The 19,945-nt window shown below is 43.6% G+C and overlaps 1 protein-coding gene and 1 long non-coding RNA gene across 2 annotated transcripts; both read left to right on the forward strand.

The window, feature by feature from the left end:
• The first annotated feature begins 4,446 nt into the window (after positions 1-4,446).
• Positions 4,447-6,437, forward strand: LOC124654869. Its single transcript, XM_047193848.1, has 2 exons — positions 4,447-5,266; positions 5,648-6,437. Exons 1-2 carry the CDS (start codon positions 4,957-4,959, stop codon positions 5,788-5,790), a joined length of 453 nt encoding a protein of 150 aa, XP_047049804.1. The 5' UTR covers positions 4,447-4,956; the 3' UTR covers positions 5,791-6,437.
• A 6-nt stretch (positions 6,438-6,443) lies between these two features.
• On the forward strand, positions 6,444-8,504 carry LOC124654870. Its single transcript, XR_006988499.1, has 2 exons — positions 6,444-6,531; positions 8,188-8,504. It is a non-coding gene; the product is annotated as an uncharacterized LOC124654870 (long non-coding RNA).
• The last annotated feature ends 11,441 nt before the right edge of the window (positions 8,505-19,945 follow it).

The following is a 19,945-nucleotide window of genomic DNA, read 5'->3' on the forward strand; positions in this document are numbered from 1 at the left end:
AATCCCCAAATATTACCAAACCCTAACCCTATCTCAATACGTACCCGCGACATTGGGCTCAGATCAGCCCCATTGGAAACTCAGAGAGAAGACTGTCTTGGCTGCTGCTCTCTCTCTCGTTCCACGACGACATTGCGGCGGCGGCATTGGCGCGGCGGCGGACGCGACGGCGGCGACTGCGGCACCTGTGAGAGAAGGGGAGAGGGTATTTGTCACACTGTTACACCAAACCGGTGGTTTTCTGTCAAAAATTTGAAAGTTGGTGGTTTTTTGAAACCCTAGCCACAATTGTGGTGGATTTTTGTAATTATCTCCGACGGCGCGGACGACGTGGACGATGATTCTTTCGTGTATCCCATGAGGCTAACTCATAAGGAACTCGACGAGTTCGAAACCATGGACTTCATCCGGGCCGCCATTAACGAGCGGTTCCAGGCCGAGGCCAGGGAGGCGAAGGCCACCGTGATGGGCGTCATCGCTAGCGCTCTCAGCCCACTCCGGGAACTCGTCCATGACATAAGGAACCTCGACAGCGTCTTCAATGCCGAGGAGTTCCAGATCAGCATGCCCTTCGGCGCGATCGTGACATGCATGGGTATCTACCAGATGTGGAAGCTTAGTCCCTCGACGTGCATCGACGTCGCCATGTACTACGCCTTCTACAACCTCAGCGTCATCGCGGCGGACGTCCGGTGACGGGGCTTCTCCCGGACTAGATAATCATGATTAAACTCGGTGAGTCCATCTCTCTCTAGGTTTGATTAACTGATTGATTTAAGTGTGAGTATGAACCCTGAACTAATCTATTCAAGAATCCCCATACATAACTGCATTTTTAGTTTACAATTAAATTATTTAGGCTTTGTTTGGTACTTGGGTTTTTGTGGGGAGTAGTGAGGATAATCCCCACCAAATCCTAAATGCCCGTTTTTTAATAAAATATGTTTGGTACTAGAGTATTGAGCATCCCCGCTTATCCCCACTTTTTTCAAAATCTTAGTGAATTTTTTCAATCCCCAATTACCCATACCTAGTGGATTGGAGATGGAATCTCGTAGAAATTGAATGAAGGTAGCGGTTTCACTCAATACTCTATAATCTAGAGTATTATTCCTACCAATGCCCATAAAAACTCTAGTACCAAACAAAGCCTTAGCATTCTTCTAGACTTGGAAAGAAAAATACTAAGCTTTGTAATTGCACGGGTTATGTGTGCAGGTATAATCATCGCCGTGCTTGCCAAAGAACATGGCAACAAAGTTGTCGTCCCCCTTGATTTCATCAGGTTCGTATTACATACGCCGCATGCTCCCACAGTTGTAGTACCTCGATTTGACTTCATAACTGACTATGATGTTTGACAACTAATTTAGTGACTCGGTTAATTAGTTAATTTTTTGTCCTTGTTCCTTTTTTGCAAGGAGATCATTAATTTACTTTCTTAATTTGAATATCTTCTATTTGCAGTGTACTTTGTCACACAAGGTTATGAACTATTATAACTTGTAGGTTAGAATGAAAGTGCTTCTACGAATTTTGAAAGTGTGGGTTGTAACTTGTAGGTAAAAATCACTTAAGCGTAATTTGAACAATTAGTTAAAAAGTTATTTGAAATCATGGCATGTGTGTAGATATACATTTATCTGGAACTCAGTAGTGTTGCGCATAACTAAGCACATAGCATAACCCACACCACATACTGACGTAGGAATTTTAGTTTACTTCTCGGATCATTGGCATGTCATCGATTATGCAATACACTGAAGGTCGCTGGCTAACATGCATCCTGTCAACTGTGACACAGGCTAGCTATTTTCAGCATCTACGCTTTTTTGGTGACTAGTAAACGTGCACGTGCAATGCACGTGTAAGATTATGAATTTGTTTGCCAATATAACAAATTATCACTAAGGTACAATAACATACTTATACAAAAAATTTGTTTACAACATTACCGTAGGGGAAACCCCTCTCTATGGTGTAATTTTATATATTAAAGGGAGAGCACACTGTACAAAAAGGAAACACCCAAGTGGGCTTATTACATTAAGGTGGATAGAAATACCAATAAAACGACATCAAGCTATATAAATAGGGTGTGTCTATGTCTCAGTCAACTGAGATTTTCTTAAGTCCCAGTTACCTCAGAAAAGTGCAACTGCAGTTTAAAAGAATGTGCAACTCGGATCAGTTGCACTTTTCTAGTAGAAAAGTGCAATTGCTTGACATAAACGTGCAACTCAAGTGCATTTTTGTGGGTGACTGAGACTTCCCAGCACAAGTAGTGGATAACAATATTATGCGGTATATACATGCTAACATGCATATGGGATAACACTATTAACCTGTATTTACATGCAAAACGGTTTTTGTGCTCTCTTGTGTAGAGGATTTGCCCAATATCATAAATATAAAAATATACAAAAAAATGGCATGCACTATAGTTTCAAACTTCTGAAATATGAAAGACCACTCATATGTCTATTGCCTTCTTCCCAAGATTTGAGCTGAACCAGTTATTTGTAAAATGTGTTTGGACATAATTAAGGGGAGTATGAACAAAACAGAAACTATTTAAGCATCTAATTTGCAGGGGGTGACACATTGTTTACGGATTACCATAAACTGCCCTCAATTCTCTTTCCCCATCTTATGGACAGCCGAAAATACTATGGTATATGTATGTTCTGTAAGACATGTAACTATATGTAGCCGGGATAGATGACGCCGAGGACAGACTATGTGTGTCCTTCCTGCAAAAAAAACCCAGTATATGCCGCTCATATAAGAGGCGATGGAGTTGTGTATGAGACGAATGATGAAACATAACTTTGATAGTTTATGCAAGAAATAATTTATTTCAAAAAAAAAGAAATACTTTATGCAAGAAAAGAATTGTGATGCCTTCTTTATTTGTATTGCTCACATTAGGGTAGAGCCATGAAAACTGGATATAACACTGAGAGGGGTTCAAACCTAGGAATGATGCTACTGGTTTAGATACATGACTATAATTAATAGCCTGACTTCTCTATTTCGAAATCATTGTTCAGTCTAAACAAAGTACAATCTATTTCCATAGAAACATGAGAAGGATCGAACAAAAAATAGTTTGTCAATTGCTGCAGCTAACAAGTCTCGATGCACGACCCAACTGCGAAAAAGTAGCTGTTACAACAAATTGCCGCAGCTACATCTGAACATGGAAAAGAATATATGCATTTAATCAGCCAATTGCCCCATCATTTATCCTCAAACTGAATCAAGGTGCACCAGCTTGATTAGCAAGTTAAAATTATCATGTGTGCCTGTGCAAAATGCATAGATCAATTCATGCCAACTAATTAAAAAAATCAGCCTTATCTTATTGCATGATGAACGACCGAAAATACACCTGCAAAAAATTAATCCAAGATAAGGCTGATTTTTTTTCGTACGACACCATGCTTTCTACCCTTTTTTGCAGGTGTATTTTCGGTCGTTCATCATGCAATAAGATAAGGCTGATTTTTTTAATTATCAGCTGTTGGCATGAATTGATCTATGCATTTTGCACAGGCACACATGATAATTTTAACTTGCTAATCAAGCTGGTGCACCTTGATTCAGTTTGAGGATAAATGATGGGGCAATTGGCTGATTAAATGCATATATTCTTTTCCATGTTCAGATGTGCTGCGGCAATTTGTTGTAACAGCTACTTTTTCGCAGTTGGGTCGTGCATCGAAGACTTGTTAGCTGCAGCAATTGACAAACTATTTTTTGTTCGATCCTTCTCATGTTTCTATGGACATAGATTGTACTTTGTTTAGACCGAACAATGATTTCGAAATAGAGAAGTCAGGCTATTAATTATAGTCATAAGTATATACTATACTAAACCTGAACATTAAAGTTTTTTCTCAATTTTTGGGATATTTTTTTACCCTACCTGCCCTGCTGACACGTGTAATTTGCTGTTAAATTTAGCTTCTGTGTGTATTTCGGGGGATGCGTTTCTATTTCTCTGTATTTTCTATCCTCACAGTTCGTACTTCCGTGTGTGTTCTCGGGTGGACTTAGTGCTTCTTTGTTACTGTGCTGCTGCCGCCTGGTGGGCCCGCCTGGGACATCGAGTGGTCCGGCCGCCGCTTGACCGCTTCTCTGGTCGGTACCTCTCTTCTCTTTTCTTCTCTTTTCTTTCTGCTTTTCTGTGCTTCGATTTGGCTCCAATGGTGAGGGGATCGGCGCGTGGATCTCGCGCCCGTCGTACCCTCGCCGTGCTTCTGTCTCTGCTGCTGAGGGTTTGCTCCAGGACCGCCGGCCGCTGGTCCTCCCCGTGTCGCGGCTCCGGCTCGCGGCCGTGAGCGGATCGGGGATGCTCTTCCCATCTGCGCCCGCGGCGTTCGTGCGCCACGCGGCCGGGCCGTCCTCATTTAGCATTTGCGGATGCCGCTGAGTCCGCTGCCGGCGTTCGTGCGCCCCGCTGCCCTCTTCTTCTTCAGTGCGCCCGGGCGTCGTCTCCCACCGGCCGCTTTTCCCCCCCACCCCACACCACACCTTTCTCGAGCACAGGGAGTCACGCCCGCCACTTTGCCGCGATTGTCTCTGTCGCCATGATTTTTAGCTGTTGGAGGTCAAATCCCGTGGCACCAGATCGACCGCCGGTGTAGATGCCGTGCGGATGTCCCTTTCTTCATCTCCTATTTTCACCCATTATTGGAAATCTCCTTGGATGAAGATGCTCCCAGCTGCCTTGCAGGAATCAAGATCCACGTGCTGCTCTGGCCCCCACGCTGCTCTCCGGAGGTTCAGCGCTGCCAGGTTCCTTTGCCGCGCTGGACGGATTTCGCAGCGCCCCTGGCTCCTGCTGGATGGGAGAGCTGTTCGCCGTGATTGGCGGCTGCACCTTCCAGCGCCGCCCTGACTCCCTCTAGCGGGCGAGCTGGTCGCGGCGATGGGCTGTGGCGGTTCCTCATGTTTGACATCCGGATTGGGAGGGAGAGCCTCCACGGCAGCGGTGCACTCAACGGAGAGGCTCTCGACGGTAGTGGTGCGCTCAACGGAGAGGCTCTCCACGGCAGTGGCGCCCTCTACGACGAGACCCTCGACGGCCGCTGCCCTCTGCAACATGTTGGTTTAGGCGATGCAGGTACCGGAGGCAGGCTTACTGCAGGAGACTCTCCGGCTCGCTGCCAGGTTCTTCCTCCGGCCTCCCCCGCGTGCTATCTGCAGCTAGGAAGTGAACATCTACCAAAGAAAGAAGCAGCATCCACAGGGTTAGCCGGTGAGTTAGCTCTCCCCTGAGGTTGCCTTCGGATCTTTGTAAAAAAGAAGAAGATTGGTGTGGATTTTGATGGTTTTAAGATGGGTTCCTTTGAGACGTGGATTAGATGGCTACATCATCCTCAAGGTTCATCAAGTATGATTAGTATCAGGCAATTCTGAACAATACAAGTTTCTAAAAACATGCCATGGTAAGGTATTTCAGGCCAGATTAACAGCGTCAATGGAGTTAACACGAAGCTGAACTTTTGTTCAGTACAAATATATGTGAACTGATGACTTTATTGATTCTTTCCTGCAGTTGGGGTCAATGGCACGAAGCTGAACTTTTGTTCAGTACAAATATATGTGAACTGATGACTTTATTGATTCTTTCCTGCAGTTGGGGTATTGTTTTTATATGGGACGCTCTGCAGCTGTGACGGTGTGGCACGGGCGGTGAGAACGGACCTGCATCTTTGTTCGAGGCCTCTCAGCCTTTGCGTGGTCCTTTCCTGCAAGGCAATTCTTCATGCTGTACTGTAGGTTTGTTCTTCACCTGGAGTTTATGTTCTACAAAAAAGGTTCTCAATTTAGAATCATTACTTATAAAAGGTTCTCCACATTTAAAAGCCTGTCTTTCAAAAATCATTACCTGAACGAGTTGGCAGCTATTCTTATATTGTAGACCAACAGAGGCAGTTCATACATTATTTTTCTCTCTTTCTTACTAATTGGTACTTAGTAGAAATGCGGAAGGTTCTTCGTAGCAATCATGCACTTTGTACAATGTCAGTTGTCACAGAGCAGTTACTAAGATAGATTATTGCATATATTTCTTAAGCTTACTCTGCTCTAGGTAGCCAATTATTTTCAACGACCAATGCATGGGTTCACATGTAAAACATGAATATGCATTGGACCATTGTCTTGCTCAGTTGTGACACAATTGGCCATATTTTTTTTGTCTACAAATATGATCATTTCATTTCACTTAAGGAGATCTATTTTGCTTCAGAAGGTGTATGCTGGTATTTTGGATTGGGAACTTGTGTATTTATAAAGATATGCTGCATTTTCCTGTTCTCAAACATTTTAATTGTCATTGAATTCTTGGTTAATTCGTTTCCAAGGGTTATTGCTTCCAGATGAGTAGCTGTACATGCAAAGAAGACAAACCATAGGCCGGCTACCACGTGTGGAGAACAGACATATGTGCTTGGAGAGGAACTGGAGGACAGCCATACGTGCCTGACGAAAAGAAGAAAAGTTATACTAATTTATTAGGTAATTAGTCTCTTGAACCAACATATTTTGATCTGAGAGTAATAAGTAGGAGTAACATCACAAGAGTAACCTGATCTTCCTATTAGGTACAACCTAACATCAATACGCACTTCCGAAATCTGGAATGAACCTTGCAACGAAAAGAAGAAGAAAAAAGTGATACTAATTTATTTTATAGTCTGCCTCTAGCTTTGTAGTTCGCCTAAGGTTGCTTGCTCTAAAATTTAGTCATGTGGTTGAGTTGAATGTTCAGAATTCTTTGTCCTTCTTTTTCTTCGGTAAGAAAGAAAATTACTGACCCAGGAGATCTCCCCATACATGGGTCTATGAGAAGGTATTCAGTTGAGGAGTTGTATGTTTGGTTCAGCTTGCAAGACAATTGCTCATTCGGTTATTCCTATGGTACTCTCCCATTCTTGATTTTCTTGGTGATAAAAGGCAGGCTTTTAAATGTGGAGTAATTCTTTTATTGGAAGACTTGTACAGTTGCTTCTTATTATTTTGGGGTTCATTTCTGTTATCTAAATGATTGGCACATTGTTTGCGTATCTAAGTATTCTCCACAAAGGTGTAAATTATAATGCATGATACAAATGCTAGGAAATGACATGTAGTGTTTTTTTTCAGCTTACACTAATTGTTGCATCCTAGGTTATCCCCAAACTTTCATTTTCTTACAAATGGGGAAGCCCCAGCCTCTGCATAAGATGGCAAATTTGCTTCTCCCCTTCTTTCACTTCATGTACCACAGCACCACAATCTGATTCCATGTGGACTGGTTTAACAACAATAGCAACGATAGATTTAATTCGCTCCTGGTGATGATCAAGAACTCACCATGCTGACAAGATTATTCTACCATTGTCATCTCTAAGGACGGGTAACAGACTTCACAATATTCTTCAATAGAATACTGCCAGCTTATTCCATCCTGCATGAGCTTTCCTCCAAGATTCCTTTATTTCCTTTTTAGTGTTCGGAAAATTCATTGACGATGAAAACAATGGCCCTCTTTTCCTTATTATGTGAATCTTTGTTCAACGATTTACATTCCTGAAAAAGGCCAAGTATCATTCCAGAAACAGTGCCAATTATTCAATTCTGCATTTCCTGTCACCGAAGATAAGAATTAATTTGTAAGTGCCAACATCTCCACCAAAGAGAAGCTTTGAAATCAGTTAGTACCTAAGTTACTAAATTTGCTATCCATAGACAAGGAAAAAAGGTTATTTCTAGCAGTGTCAAAGACCTCTAGCTTTTGTACAAACCACATGGCAAGATGAGTCATCTCCCAGTCCATCCCACAAGTGATAAGTGGGAATCAGATCCAAGCTTTCACGTTCTTTGGTGAGTGATGAGAGCATATTATTGTCTTGCAAAGTGCTTGGAATAGAATTAAGCATTTAGAGTTCTTCAGTTGCAGGCTCTAGGTGATAATATCATGCATTGCTTTGCATGCCGCAGAATATATTATCAGTCAAAAAATTCTAGAGAAAGAAGACGGAATTAATAGCTCAATCAGTTTTTAGTTTGCAAGGCTAAACATAGTGCTCTAAACTATTCATGAATTTCTGCTAAAAGTCGGTCTTCTCCATGCTTTTCTGTTTCCATATGTGTGTATCTATCTCTGTACCTAATAGATTCACTTGCACGCAGGTTACAGGGGCAATTTACACTGATTTAGTTAAGGATGTCTTGCTTGGAGCCCATCAATAGAACATATTCTATGCGCATCAGCAGCGGCGGCGGCTCTGCGCATCAACAACAAATCAGATGATCTATCCCTTCTATTGTTTAGCTCAAGACAATCTACAAACCTGCACGAATCTCTATCGGCGTCATCTGTTTCAGGCCTGGAAGATGTATCGGTGGCCTCTAAACCAGTTCAGTCAAACCATGTAATGTTGTTGTCTGGCCCAGTCCAGTGAACCGACATATTCTTCATATAATCCAGTGTGAATGCCCTTATCCACCTAAGTATCCCTGCTTATATTACTCCGTATATGTCTTATCTTAGTTCAAGTAGTTGTTTGGAGACACTAATTTTTGAACTCCTGCAATGCCTGCTTATATTATATGTGTCATTTTAGTTCTCACATGTATTCAGAGACTCTGATTTTGAAACTGCTACAATCCGACAGTCTATTAACCATAAAACATATGTATAGATTTCTTAATGTTAATTACATATACCAAAGATGTATAGGCATGGGCACGCAACCACCTATCTTACATGGGCCAAAACAGTAAGCACCGTATTTAATTTTTTTCTGAGATCATCGTATTTTAAATAATTGTAGAAGCCAAAACAGTAATTACTGGCCCATTCATATTTACATGGGCCAAAACAGTAACCACCATATTTTACGCACCGTATAAGCACACACGTATTTACTAGCATATCCATTTTTGTTAATCCAATTTATTATACATATTAGTGTAATTTAAATAGTGTATCTTTTTTTCACCAAAAAACCATTGCACTGGCGCGGCGTGCTGCCGCGCCCATCTTTTGCTAGTGTATCTAAATCAGTAGCATCATTCCTAGGTTTGAACCCCTCTCAGTGTTATATCCAGTTTTCATGGCTCTACCCTAATGTGAGCAATACAAATAAAGAAGGCATCACAATTCTTTTCTTGCATAAAGTATTTCTTTTTTTTGAAATAAATTATTTCTTGCATAAAGTATTAAAGTTATGTTTCATCATTCGCCTCATACACAACTCCATCGCCTCTTATATGAGCGGCATATACTGGGTTTTTTTTTGCAGGAAGGACACACATAGTCTGTCCTCGGCGTCATCTATCCCGGCTACATATAGTTACATGTCTTACAGAACATACATATACCATGGTATTTTTGGCTGTCCATAAGATGGGGAAAGAAAATTGAGGGCAGTTTATGGTAATCCGTAAACAATGTGTCACCCCCTGCAAATTAGATGCTTAAATAGTTTCTGTTTTGTTCATACTCCCCTTAATTATGTCCAAGCACATTTTACAAATAACTGGTTCAGCTCAAATCTTGGGAAGAAGGCAATAGACATATGAGTGGTCTTTCATATTTCAGAAGTTTGAAACTATAGTGCATGACATTTTTTGTATATTTTTATATTTATGATATTGGGCAAATCCTCTACACAAGAGAGCACAAAAACCGTTTTGCATGTAAATACCGGTTACTATTGTTATCCCATATGCATGTTAGCATGTATATACTGCATAATATTGTTATCCACTACTTGTGCTGGGAAGTCTCAGTCACCCACAAAAATGCACTTGAGTTGCACTTTTATGTCAAGCAATTGCACTTTTCTACTAGAAAAGTGCAACTGATCCGAGTTGCGCATTCTTTTAAACTGCAGTTGCACTTTAGACTTAAGAAAATCTCAGTTGACTGAGACATAGACACACCCTATTTATATAGCTTGATGTCGTTTTATTGGTATTTCTATCCACCTTAATGTAATAAGCCCACTTGGTTGTTTCCTTTTTGTACAGTGTGCTCTCCCTTTAACATATAAAATTACACCGTAGAGAGGGGTTTCCCCTACGGTAATGTTGTAATTTTTTTTTGTATAAGTATGTTATTGTACCTGAGTGATAATTTGTTATATTGGCAAACAAATTCATAATCTTACACGTGCATTGCACGTGCACGTTTACTAGTGTTATGTAAACATGTGAATTTCTAGTTCAAACTCGGGCTCATTCGGGAGGCGCTACTTATGGTGTTTATTCTTACATACATACCTCACAAAGATTATGAGTTTGAACTTGGAAAACTCGCATGCTTATAGAACACCGCGTTCTAACATATCCCCTCCGTTCCACAATAAGTGGTGCAGCTTAGTCTCAATACAGAGTTATCTATATATTAAAATACATCTAGATATATCTATATCTCGATAAGGTTGTGACTCTTATTTCAGAACACAAGTAGCTAAACTTGTCTTTTTAGATATACGCGTCATTGGTCATTGAACTTGTTGAGGATGAGCACTTCAGTTATAAAGTCGCGAAATGTCATGCGTGGGCGGTGGGCTAATCAATTTGGGAAAGATGAGCAAACCGGTTTGAATGGAGATAGCGAGGACAAGTAGCATTGATGTGGCACGCTAACTGGTCTGTTGTTTTGCAAAAAGAACCTCTGTAATTTTTTTGATTGCAAAAACAAAACACTATGCTTAGACATTTGGTCGAACAACTTATGATTTGTTTCGCTGGGAGTTCACATCGACGTTCACGGGGAGTACACGCTGGCGCACGCTAGTGGAGTACATGTAAGCGACGTGGAAGATGGGGATGGCGTGGGAGAAATCCATGAATGGCACATCGTGAGCTCGTAGCTCGTGTGACCAAGCTTGTGGTCGGCGCTTGGTGGCGTGTGCGGGCGAGCTCGGGGCTCAATTTGTGAGTTTTCGGCTCACATCGAGGCCTTGCTCGCAGCTGCTGACTTTGGTAATTTCGGTTTCAGCAATATTTTGGCTCCACAAGTTGCATATCAACTCGGATCGTGATGACTCAAAAATAAAAGTTGCTTGTTTCGATGAGACTCACAACTTCCGTTTGCACCAATTATTCATTTGAGGTCATCTAAAGGATCCGTGGGGCAAGCCATCATAAATTGATCCTCGAGTCACCTCTCGGTGCTAACACAGTTGGCTATCAAGTCTGACCGTGGCATGACACAACATAATTGGCATGACGTCTCCTTGAGGAATAATAACACACAGAATGGAGCTTTCCAAGTGTGTCTCACCCGATTCATCTATCATGGCGAGATTTCATCTTTGATTAGATATCAGCCCAAAATGAGTGCCAACATCTACGGTATGACAACACAAGACACCATAGGAGAGTCTCACTAGGAGCCATATGGTTTCAAAACATCTACATCAACCCCCATCATGAGCAGCGGATCTTAGGGACTCGACCATCAACATTTTACCCTCGGATCACTGTGAAAATCTGATAGAGTGTTATGCCAATAGTTAAATTTAAATTGAAGAAGCTTCTTTAAATTGTTTTAGATAATGATACACCCAAAACGTCTAGTAAGATATTTGTTCGAGCATACACATTACAAATCTCTAGTATTTAAGAATATTGAAGTTATATTGAATTTCCAGTTAAAAATTAGAGGAGCCGTGCGAAACTTTATTTTCACATTTACATGCATTTGGTTTCAAGATATCCTGAAGGAACAATGTTAATGAGGGATAAAACTAACTTAATGTTGGTTACAAAATACATTCAAGTTTTTTTCAACATAAGTGTATCTTCAAGAACCCTACAACTAATATTGAGACACTTCATATGTTGCTAACTACTCTAACAAAGTAATATAAAATATAATACATAAGAATGTAGAAGATAAAATAAGTTAGAAAGAAGTATAAAATTTTGTCTCGCTAACTCATATAGCTTGTATAATCTATATGATGTTGACTACGCTAACTCATATTGCTTGTACTCGAGTGATGTCTTATGTTGCATGCATCCACTAACGTCAACCCAACCCACTGTCACGCACAAAAGCACTTGCCGCAATGAGCTTCTTAGATAGCTTGTATGTTCTTGTGACGAAAGAGAGCACCTGAGGCTAATATTGTGGTGTTGCATTGCAGAGCTAATACGTGGCACACCACCACAATCTTGTTGATACTCTTGCATGTCCTGAGAGCACAAAACATATGGTACGGCTTGGCTTTTTTTACTGCTTCTGTTTCGCTCCAAAGCGGCTGAACCCACGCACCACCTTGTTGTTGACTTTGCCTTCGTTCGCACGATCTGCTCATCGGTCCTTCAACGCAGCTGGCTGCCGCCGCCCCTCCAATCAAAAATGACAAGCCTCACCGAAAGGGCTTTCACACACCGGTCTCGCTAGTCACCCTAACCGTACGGATGTGCCAACCTACACCACACCAGCGCCAAACTACGCCGAGACAGTCAACTGCAGTCCGTCGATGATCTTCATGGCATCCATCCATCCTGCATTGAACTTCAGAGCAGAACTGAAGAAAGACATGTAACACCTATATGGAAGGAGCTGAAGTCTGTTTACCACATACTGAATCCACTACTACCATCTTACGAGATACTCGTCAGTTTCAAACACTATATGAACAAGAAATAGGATCACACACAAAAAAGGCGTAAAATCTAACTTTTCATACAGAAGTTTTGATTAATCAAACCAACGAGTCGTGTGGCATAGGCTCTACCCTTAAGCTCTTTATCAAGAAGGGCCAGCCGGTAAAATGGGCTCGTTTCGTGGTGTGTGTTGTGGCGTCTTACTTTTTCTCACTACCTCGCCGTGACTGATCACCAGGCCCAGGATGGATGGTGCGCGCCTGCCCGGTACTCTGCATCTATACCTTCATTTTCCGTTACGACAAATACCACATTTGCATACATGTTCCACAAAAAAGGCAATACTAGTGTATTCCAGTTGCTAGATACTTCCTAGATGAATAACCACTGCAAAATTCCAGATAACCGCCACACAGTGCATATAGATCCCACAACTTCCAAGCTACAACATCCATTAAAGAAACAAGACATGTGTTTTACCTACGGGTGTAAACGGATAGGATAATTTCCGCACCGAAATCGGTCCCGAAACCGCTTTAAAGCATCCATATCAGATGTTAAGGAATCCGGCGTATAAGATATCCGATTCCGAAGTGGTGCCCCGGATACGGTGTAGGATATGATATACAAAATATCATGCGGATATGGATTATCTGAAATTTATGTAGGATAATCCGAAGGTTTTAAACCGGATAATCCTATTTCTGAGTCAACAGCCAAGGCCAATCTCACAATATTAGTAGTTATTGACTCACTGAATTCATTCGCCGAGCATATTTAGCTCCCAATTTCTATCAATGCTTGAGTTTTAGCGTATTGTCTCTCTTTTCTCTTAACTATACAAGACTACAAGTTTAAATCCTTCTGAAAATTTGCAAGAACTATAATTATCTATCGGTGAGAGCATATATCCAACTATTTTTGTTTCCGATATGAGTCTGCTCCACTTTCGATTCGAATCCGCATTCCGGTATATCCGCATTCGAATCCGAAACCGGTCAATATCCGTTCTGATCCGAATCCGAAAAAATATATGATAAAAGATATGGTATGAGAAAAATTCAATCCCATCCATTTACACCCCTACTTTTACCCAATACATCGCACTGTGTACGGGGTAACCACACGCACGCAGAGCCCCCGCGTTTGCTCCCCTGCTGGGCCGGCCCAGGTAACCCTCTTCTCCAGATTTGTTTTTCTTTTATATTAGCAAAAAATCAAATTTGAAAAACTTTTGATTTTTAGCAAAAAATTTGTTCAGACTTGAGAAATGTTCAAATAAAAACTGTTTAAAATAATTTCTCAAAAAACTTTTGGAAAGAAAAAAATTTCTCAAAATTTTTGTGGTCAAAACAATTTTTGCTCAAAAAAAGTTCAAAAAATAAATTTGTTCAACTTTCTTGTTCAGAGACATAAAATGTTCATATTTAAAAAATGTTCAAAACAACAAAAAAAGATTTGTTGAAAAGATCAATCAGAAAAGAAGAAACAGAAAAAGAAAAGGACAAAAAATGAAAACCGAAAGAAAACGGGCGAGAGACTGCCTGAGCCAAAGAAACAGCAGACCCGAAGAAAACCGGAAGAACCAGTGAGGACCCGAAGAAAATGAAAAAAACTGGATCAGAAAGTTAACCTAGAACCGGAATGAAAAGACACTTGTACTCGCTCATATGCGCGACTGTACTCGCACGTGTGCACCACGGTACTCGCTTGTCTGCTCGACCGTACTCGGTCATGTGCGCGACTGTACTCGCTTGTCTGCGTGAATATACTCGCTCGTCTGCGGAACTGTACTCACTCGCGAGGTATTTTTGATCGATCGATTCACTTGTTAGCTAGTTAGAGCATCTCCAGCCGTTGGGGCTCCCCGGACCGAAATCCGACACTATTTAGCGCTAGATTGGACGAAAGTTTGGCCCGGGAAGCGCCAAAGTTCCAGCCGTTTCCCCGGTAGACACCAGGGGTTCGGCGTTTTTTAGAGAAAAACGTCCTTGATGCCAAATTTCTTGCATAATTCGGCGAATTTGACCAGTTTTACTAATATTTGGCTTATATTTACAAATAAACGTTACAGTTCAACAAAACAAGACAAGTTTTCAAACAAATCAAATGGAAACTAGTTGGTGTTGCCTCGAAGCGTCCATATGTGCTCCATCAGATCATCCTGCTGCTGTTGATGCATTGTGGAGTCTCGAATCTCCTGACGCATAGCGATGAACGCAACTCACGATACCGCAACTGGTGGTTAGGTTGTGCAAGAGGCCCTCTCTGTCATATGGTGCAGCTTGTTCGCTCAGAGGAACTGGATGCTTCCTCTCATCCTCGATAATCATGTTGTGTAAGCACACACAACAGTTCATCACCTCCCACATCTGATCTTTGGACCAAGTCAAAGCGGGGAACCGGACTACAGCAAAGCTCTGTTGGAGGACACCAAATGCACGCTCGACGTCCTTTCGGCAACCTTCTTGTATCTTGACAAACTCCAACTCCTTCGGGATGACGGCGCCTGAGATAGTTTTCACAAATGTTGCCCACTTTGGATAGATACCGTCTGCAAGATAGTATCCCTTGTTGTACTACCGGCCATTGATCACAAAGTTAACCAGGGGAGCATGACCCTCAACAAGCTTGGAGAAGACCGGCGGGCACTGCAAGACGTTGATGTCGTCGTTGGATCCCGGCATACCAAAGAAGGAGTGCCAAATCCAGAGATCATGGGTAGCCACTGCCTCAAGTATCACAGTGCATCCTTTTTTTGTGACCCTTGTACATTCCCTGCCAGGCAAACGGTCAGTTCTTCCATTTTCAATGCATGCAGTCAATGCTTCCAAGCATCCCTAGAAATCCTCGAGCTTCATTGACAACGAGGATCGTAGAAGTGTCTTCGATAGTCAGTGATCTCAAATAGAGGTCCCCGAACACTGCTATCACCGCCCTGCAGAACCGGTAGAAACAATCAAGGGCGGTGGACTCCGCCATCCGAAGATAGTCATCGGTAGAATCACCAGAAGCTCCATATGCCAGCATCCGCATAGCCACCGTGCACTTTTGGAGGGCGAAAAACCCTGCCATGCCGGTGCAATCTCTCGAAAGACATACACAATTTTCAAGAAGAGCTTCCGGCTCATCCTGAAACGACGCCTAAAAACAGCCTCACCGTGCAATGGATCGTCGGCGAAGTAGTCGGCGTAGAGCATGCAGTAGCCCTCCATTCGCTGCCTCGGCTTGCACTTCCGGCGACCTGGTGCCGACCCACCACGGTCACCAATGGCCGACTCGGCGTACAAGCCGGATAGGCAAGCTGTGCTCCTCGTCTTGGGCGGTGGCTGCCGTTTCTTCTTCAAGAAGCTCGGCGAACATCTGCTCCTCCTCCTTGTTGGAGTCCATGTCCGGCCAGGCAATTGGACGAATACCTGTCGGGTGTGTCGACGAGGAGCGACGCGAGGGAGCTGCCCGCGGCGGAAAATAGGCAGAGGGCACGACGGGCGGCGGAATATAGGCTGCTGGGTGGAGGAACGGCGTAGTTGAGCCAACCGGCAGGCGACAGAGTAACGGGAGGGGAGGAGGGATTTGCGTCGACAAAGTGGTGGGGTTTGTCTGTTCTCTCGCTGATAGAGCGGGCCCGTCCCCGCTTTTCTCTCGTCCGGAGTCCCCGAGCGCACCCCGGGGGCCGGGGATGGCCTGGGCTCTCCCGGATGGATGAAAGATCTAAACCGGACGAAAACGAGGAGCCGGGGGCGCGACTGGGCTCGTGATTTGGAGCGCGTAGTTCTTCGGGGGGGGGGGTGAATTTGCGGGACTTGCTCACGCGGGACCGCGGGGTCTGCCACGTGTCAACCACTGCTATGTTGTGGAGCAAGTTTTTCCCTTCCCGAAAGTTGGTCTCTAGCTAGTGGTACCCACGAAACCAACAAAGAAGATAAATGTCCCGGTCGACGAGGAGAAAAGTTCACCGAAACGGGCAGAGCAGTTTCGTTCGCAGGCCATAAGTATTTTGTTTTTGCGGTAGTAGATGGCCACAGGGCAAATTACATGCTACAAAACGATTAAATGGCAAAGAGAATTCTAAAAAGCCCAACTAGCCCAACTCTATGAGAACAAATAGTACAGCAAAAAAAAAAGGAGAAATAACACCATTTAATAGATCGGTGAAGCAAATACTCCCCATTTCGAAATTACAAGTTTTCAAATTGCAAGTCTCGAAAGCTACCCCACCTGCTGTGAGAGAGAGAACAGAAATTTTCCAGAGAGCGGCCGCGGAGTTCGTCGGCGAGAACCGGCGACGCCCGATGGCGACCACCGGAATCGGAGCAGCGGGGCTAGTCAAGAGAATCGGAGTCAATGCAGGTATCCGCTTCGCCGGCGCGCGCTCCACGACGACCGGCTCCACCACGGCGCGCTTCCCCTTCCCGCGCTTCCCCGCCTCGGCCTCGCGCTTCCCCGCCCCCCGCTCCGCCGCCAAGCTCTTCACCGCCGGTAACTACTCGCCCTCCCCTGCTCCCCCATCTCCACCGCAGACCCTAACCCTTTTCTCCGCTCACGCAGCAGGTGGGACGCCCCTCGTGGTTCGCTACGGTTCCCGCCTCCTCCCGGTGCGGTGTGCCCCCGACGCACCGCCAGCTCCGGCCGACGCGCCGCCGTCATCGCCCGACTCCGCGCCGCCGTCATCGCCCGACTCCCCGCCGCCGCCGCAGTCCGACGCCCCAGCTCCTTCAACTTCAAGGCTGAAGAAGCTTTGGACTGCACTACAGCCACTTGGTTTCTCCATGGCGATGCTCGCGGTTGCTGTCAGCGTGGGGGTGATGGCGTCCAAGGAGCATGCCTGGGCCCTATATGTGGTTACGCTATGTGAGAAGTCCGAGAAGGTCCACAAAGTCCTATCACACCTACTTCCGATCCTGATCGCGATCTTCAAGTCATTTTGGTAACTATTTCCTCAACAAATTCTTCTACTCCAGTTCAATTATATTCACTGGTACTCCTAGCCTAGGTATGTGTCCAATTCGACAGGACAGGAAGTGACCCAAGACCTGTGGCTGTCAATGTCATGCATTGGGTTGTTTTATTGGAACGCTAGCATTTGATTGACTTAGCTCAGCAGAATCGTAGGTAGCGATAAAACTGAATCCAGGAGTTCAAATTCAGATCGGCAGTTTAGGAGGTGTCGTGTTTTTTCTACGTCTTTGAGCAGCAGAGCGTCCACGCCTTCTTTACTTTAATGTATCATATCATAGGAGGAGTAGTGACCGCCACCCTCAAACAGTCTGTTACAAACTGCACATTGGATTGATTGCATTACATTTGTAGGGCACTACATTGGAAAGTGTCAATTTTATTCTCTAACATTTGCTTGCATTTTCTAAACCAGGTGAAGGTGCTGAGTATGGAGATGCTGATAGAAGTAACCGATCCCTAGCTGTGAAGGTGAACATATGACAGTGATAGAGAAGAGTTTGTGTGAAACTTTGTTTGGTGACAGATTTTGGTTACAAGGATATCTTGGCAATGTTTTTGCTGTGAAACAGAACTCTATGGTGCCTTTTGAGGTGGTTGAAACCATGTTACAGATTATAAATGATGTGGTCTGTGATGGTTACTGAATCATCTGTTATTATCTATAGTCCTGACAGATTTTGGTAACAAGGATCTCTTAGCAATGTTTTTGCTGTGCAACGGAATTCTATGTCGCTTTTTGAGGTGGTTGAAACCATGTTACAGATTATAAATGATGTCGTCTGTAATGGTTACTGAATGCCTCTGTTATTATCTGTAGTCCTGATGTGAAATAAGCTTTGCTGTGGAAACACATACTTTCATGCGATGCTCTTGCAGGTCCATGCTGAAGTTAGCTGCATGACTGTTATAATTCCAGGAGATTCTTTCGCAGGTCCATGCTAAAGCTAACTGAATGATTGTTATAATCCCAGGATATTCTTTTGCAGGTCTATGCTGAAGGAATTTAGCACAGGTACATGCTGAAGCTAGTGTATGGGTGTTGTAATCCGGAGATGCATATATCCTGTATGACGTTGCCAGATGGTTGGGAACAGGAATACTACATATTTTAGCTTCCAGTCCTGGATGCAACCTGGCAGAAGAAAGGAACAGCCACAGATGAGAATGTTGAGGATTCTGGTCTGTTTCTGTTGCTGGGAAATTACGTCCGGAGTATGGCTGGCCTGGTATGCCATTGTGTTTGTAATTGTCTATAATTGCAGTTTTTACAGAGTTTCCAGTCCATTATAAACAATTCATATGGTTCACTTCTTCTCCCAAACTATCTGTAGGTACACTTCGTTACCTAAACAATTCCTAAACTTGGATTAGTGCTGACGTGGCCATGTTAGCATGCCTAAAACAGCAACTTCTCCTATGAAGGTCACGGTTGAAGTCGGAGCTGCCTCCTCCTCGACGTGCTTGGGGGTCGACTGTTTGGCATAGGCTCACTTGGGTTCCGATGTTTGCGGCGAGGGTCTCGATGGCGGATGTCTAAGGTGAAGTCGGAATCGCTGTCTCGTGGAGGAGTGACGACGATGACGCTCGATGACATCCTCAACGATGGTCTTTCTCCTCGATGGCGTCTGTGCTTCGTGTGGGTAGCCAGGTTGGCGGGGTGCTAGGTGTGTGTTGTTGGTTTTCGCCCAATTTTCTCCTAAAAATTGGACACTTTCTTCTTAATTAATAGATTGAGGCAAAGCTTTTGCCTCCGTTTCGAAAAAAAAATAAAACAGCAACTGGTCTAAGCCGGGATTTGGGTGAGCTGGACCCATTCAACCGAACCACCCCGAGCATCCTGGGGTTGTAGCCAAAGTGTATGTTGAAGAATGTGCAGTAGAGAAAGTTAGCAGCAATGAGGGCAGTGATTATATATTTCTCAAGAACATGCAAGACTTGCATGTCATGTCATTAAGGTAGATGAGTGGCAATGATTATGAACTAGACCTACATGTGGAAAGATATGCATCTGATTCTGATGATGGGCAGTCATGACAAGCCCAATAAGTTACCAGACAAAAACTGTCAAAGAGAGGAAAGAGGAAGAAAGGAGCAGATGAAGGCTCAGAACCTTATGATCTTGTTTCTGTACCTGAGAATGGCCATCATGCAGAAGCACTGGATTCTGAAGAAGAAGAAAGCTCTGACAACGATTTGTCTACCTGAAGATTATGACAGTTCAGGAGAGGAAGAAGAGGCTGCAGAGTACAGCAGGCATGCCAAGTCGGTACAGAGACACATAAGAGAGAAAGGCTTGCTACCTTTAGTTACGGAAGCATCTTATGAGGATGAAGAGAGTCCTGAAGTGCATGATATCAGG

The sequence above is a fragment of the Lolium rigidum genome, chromosome 5 (assembly GCF_022539505.1).
Source record: "Lolium rigidum isolate FL_2022 chromosome 5, APGP_CSIRO_Lrig_0.1, whole genome shotgun sequence".
NCBI lineage: Eukaryota > Viridiplantae > Streptophyta > Magnoliopsida > Poales > Poaceae > Lolium > Lolium rigidum.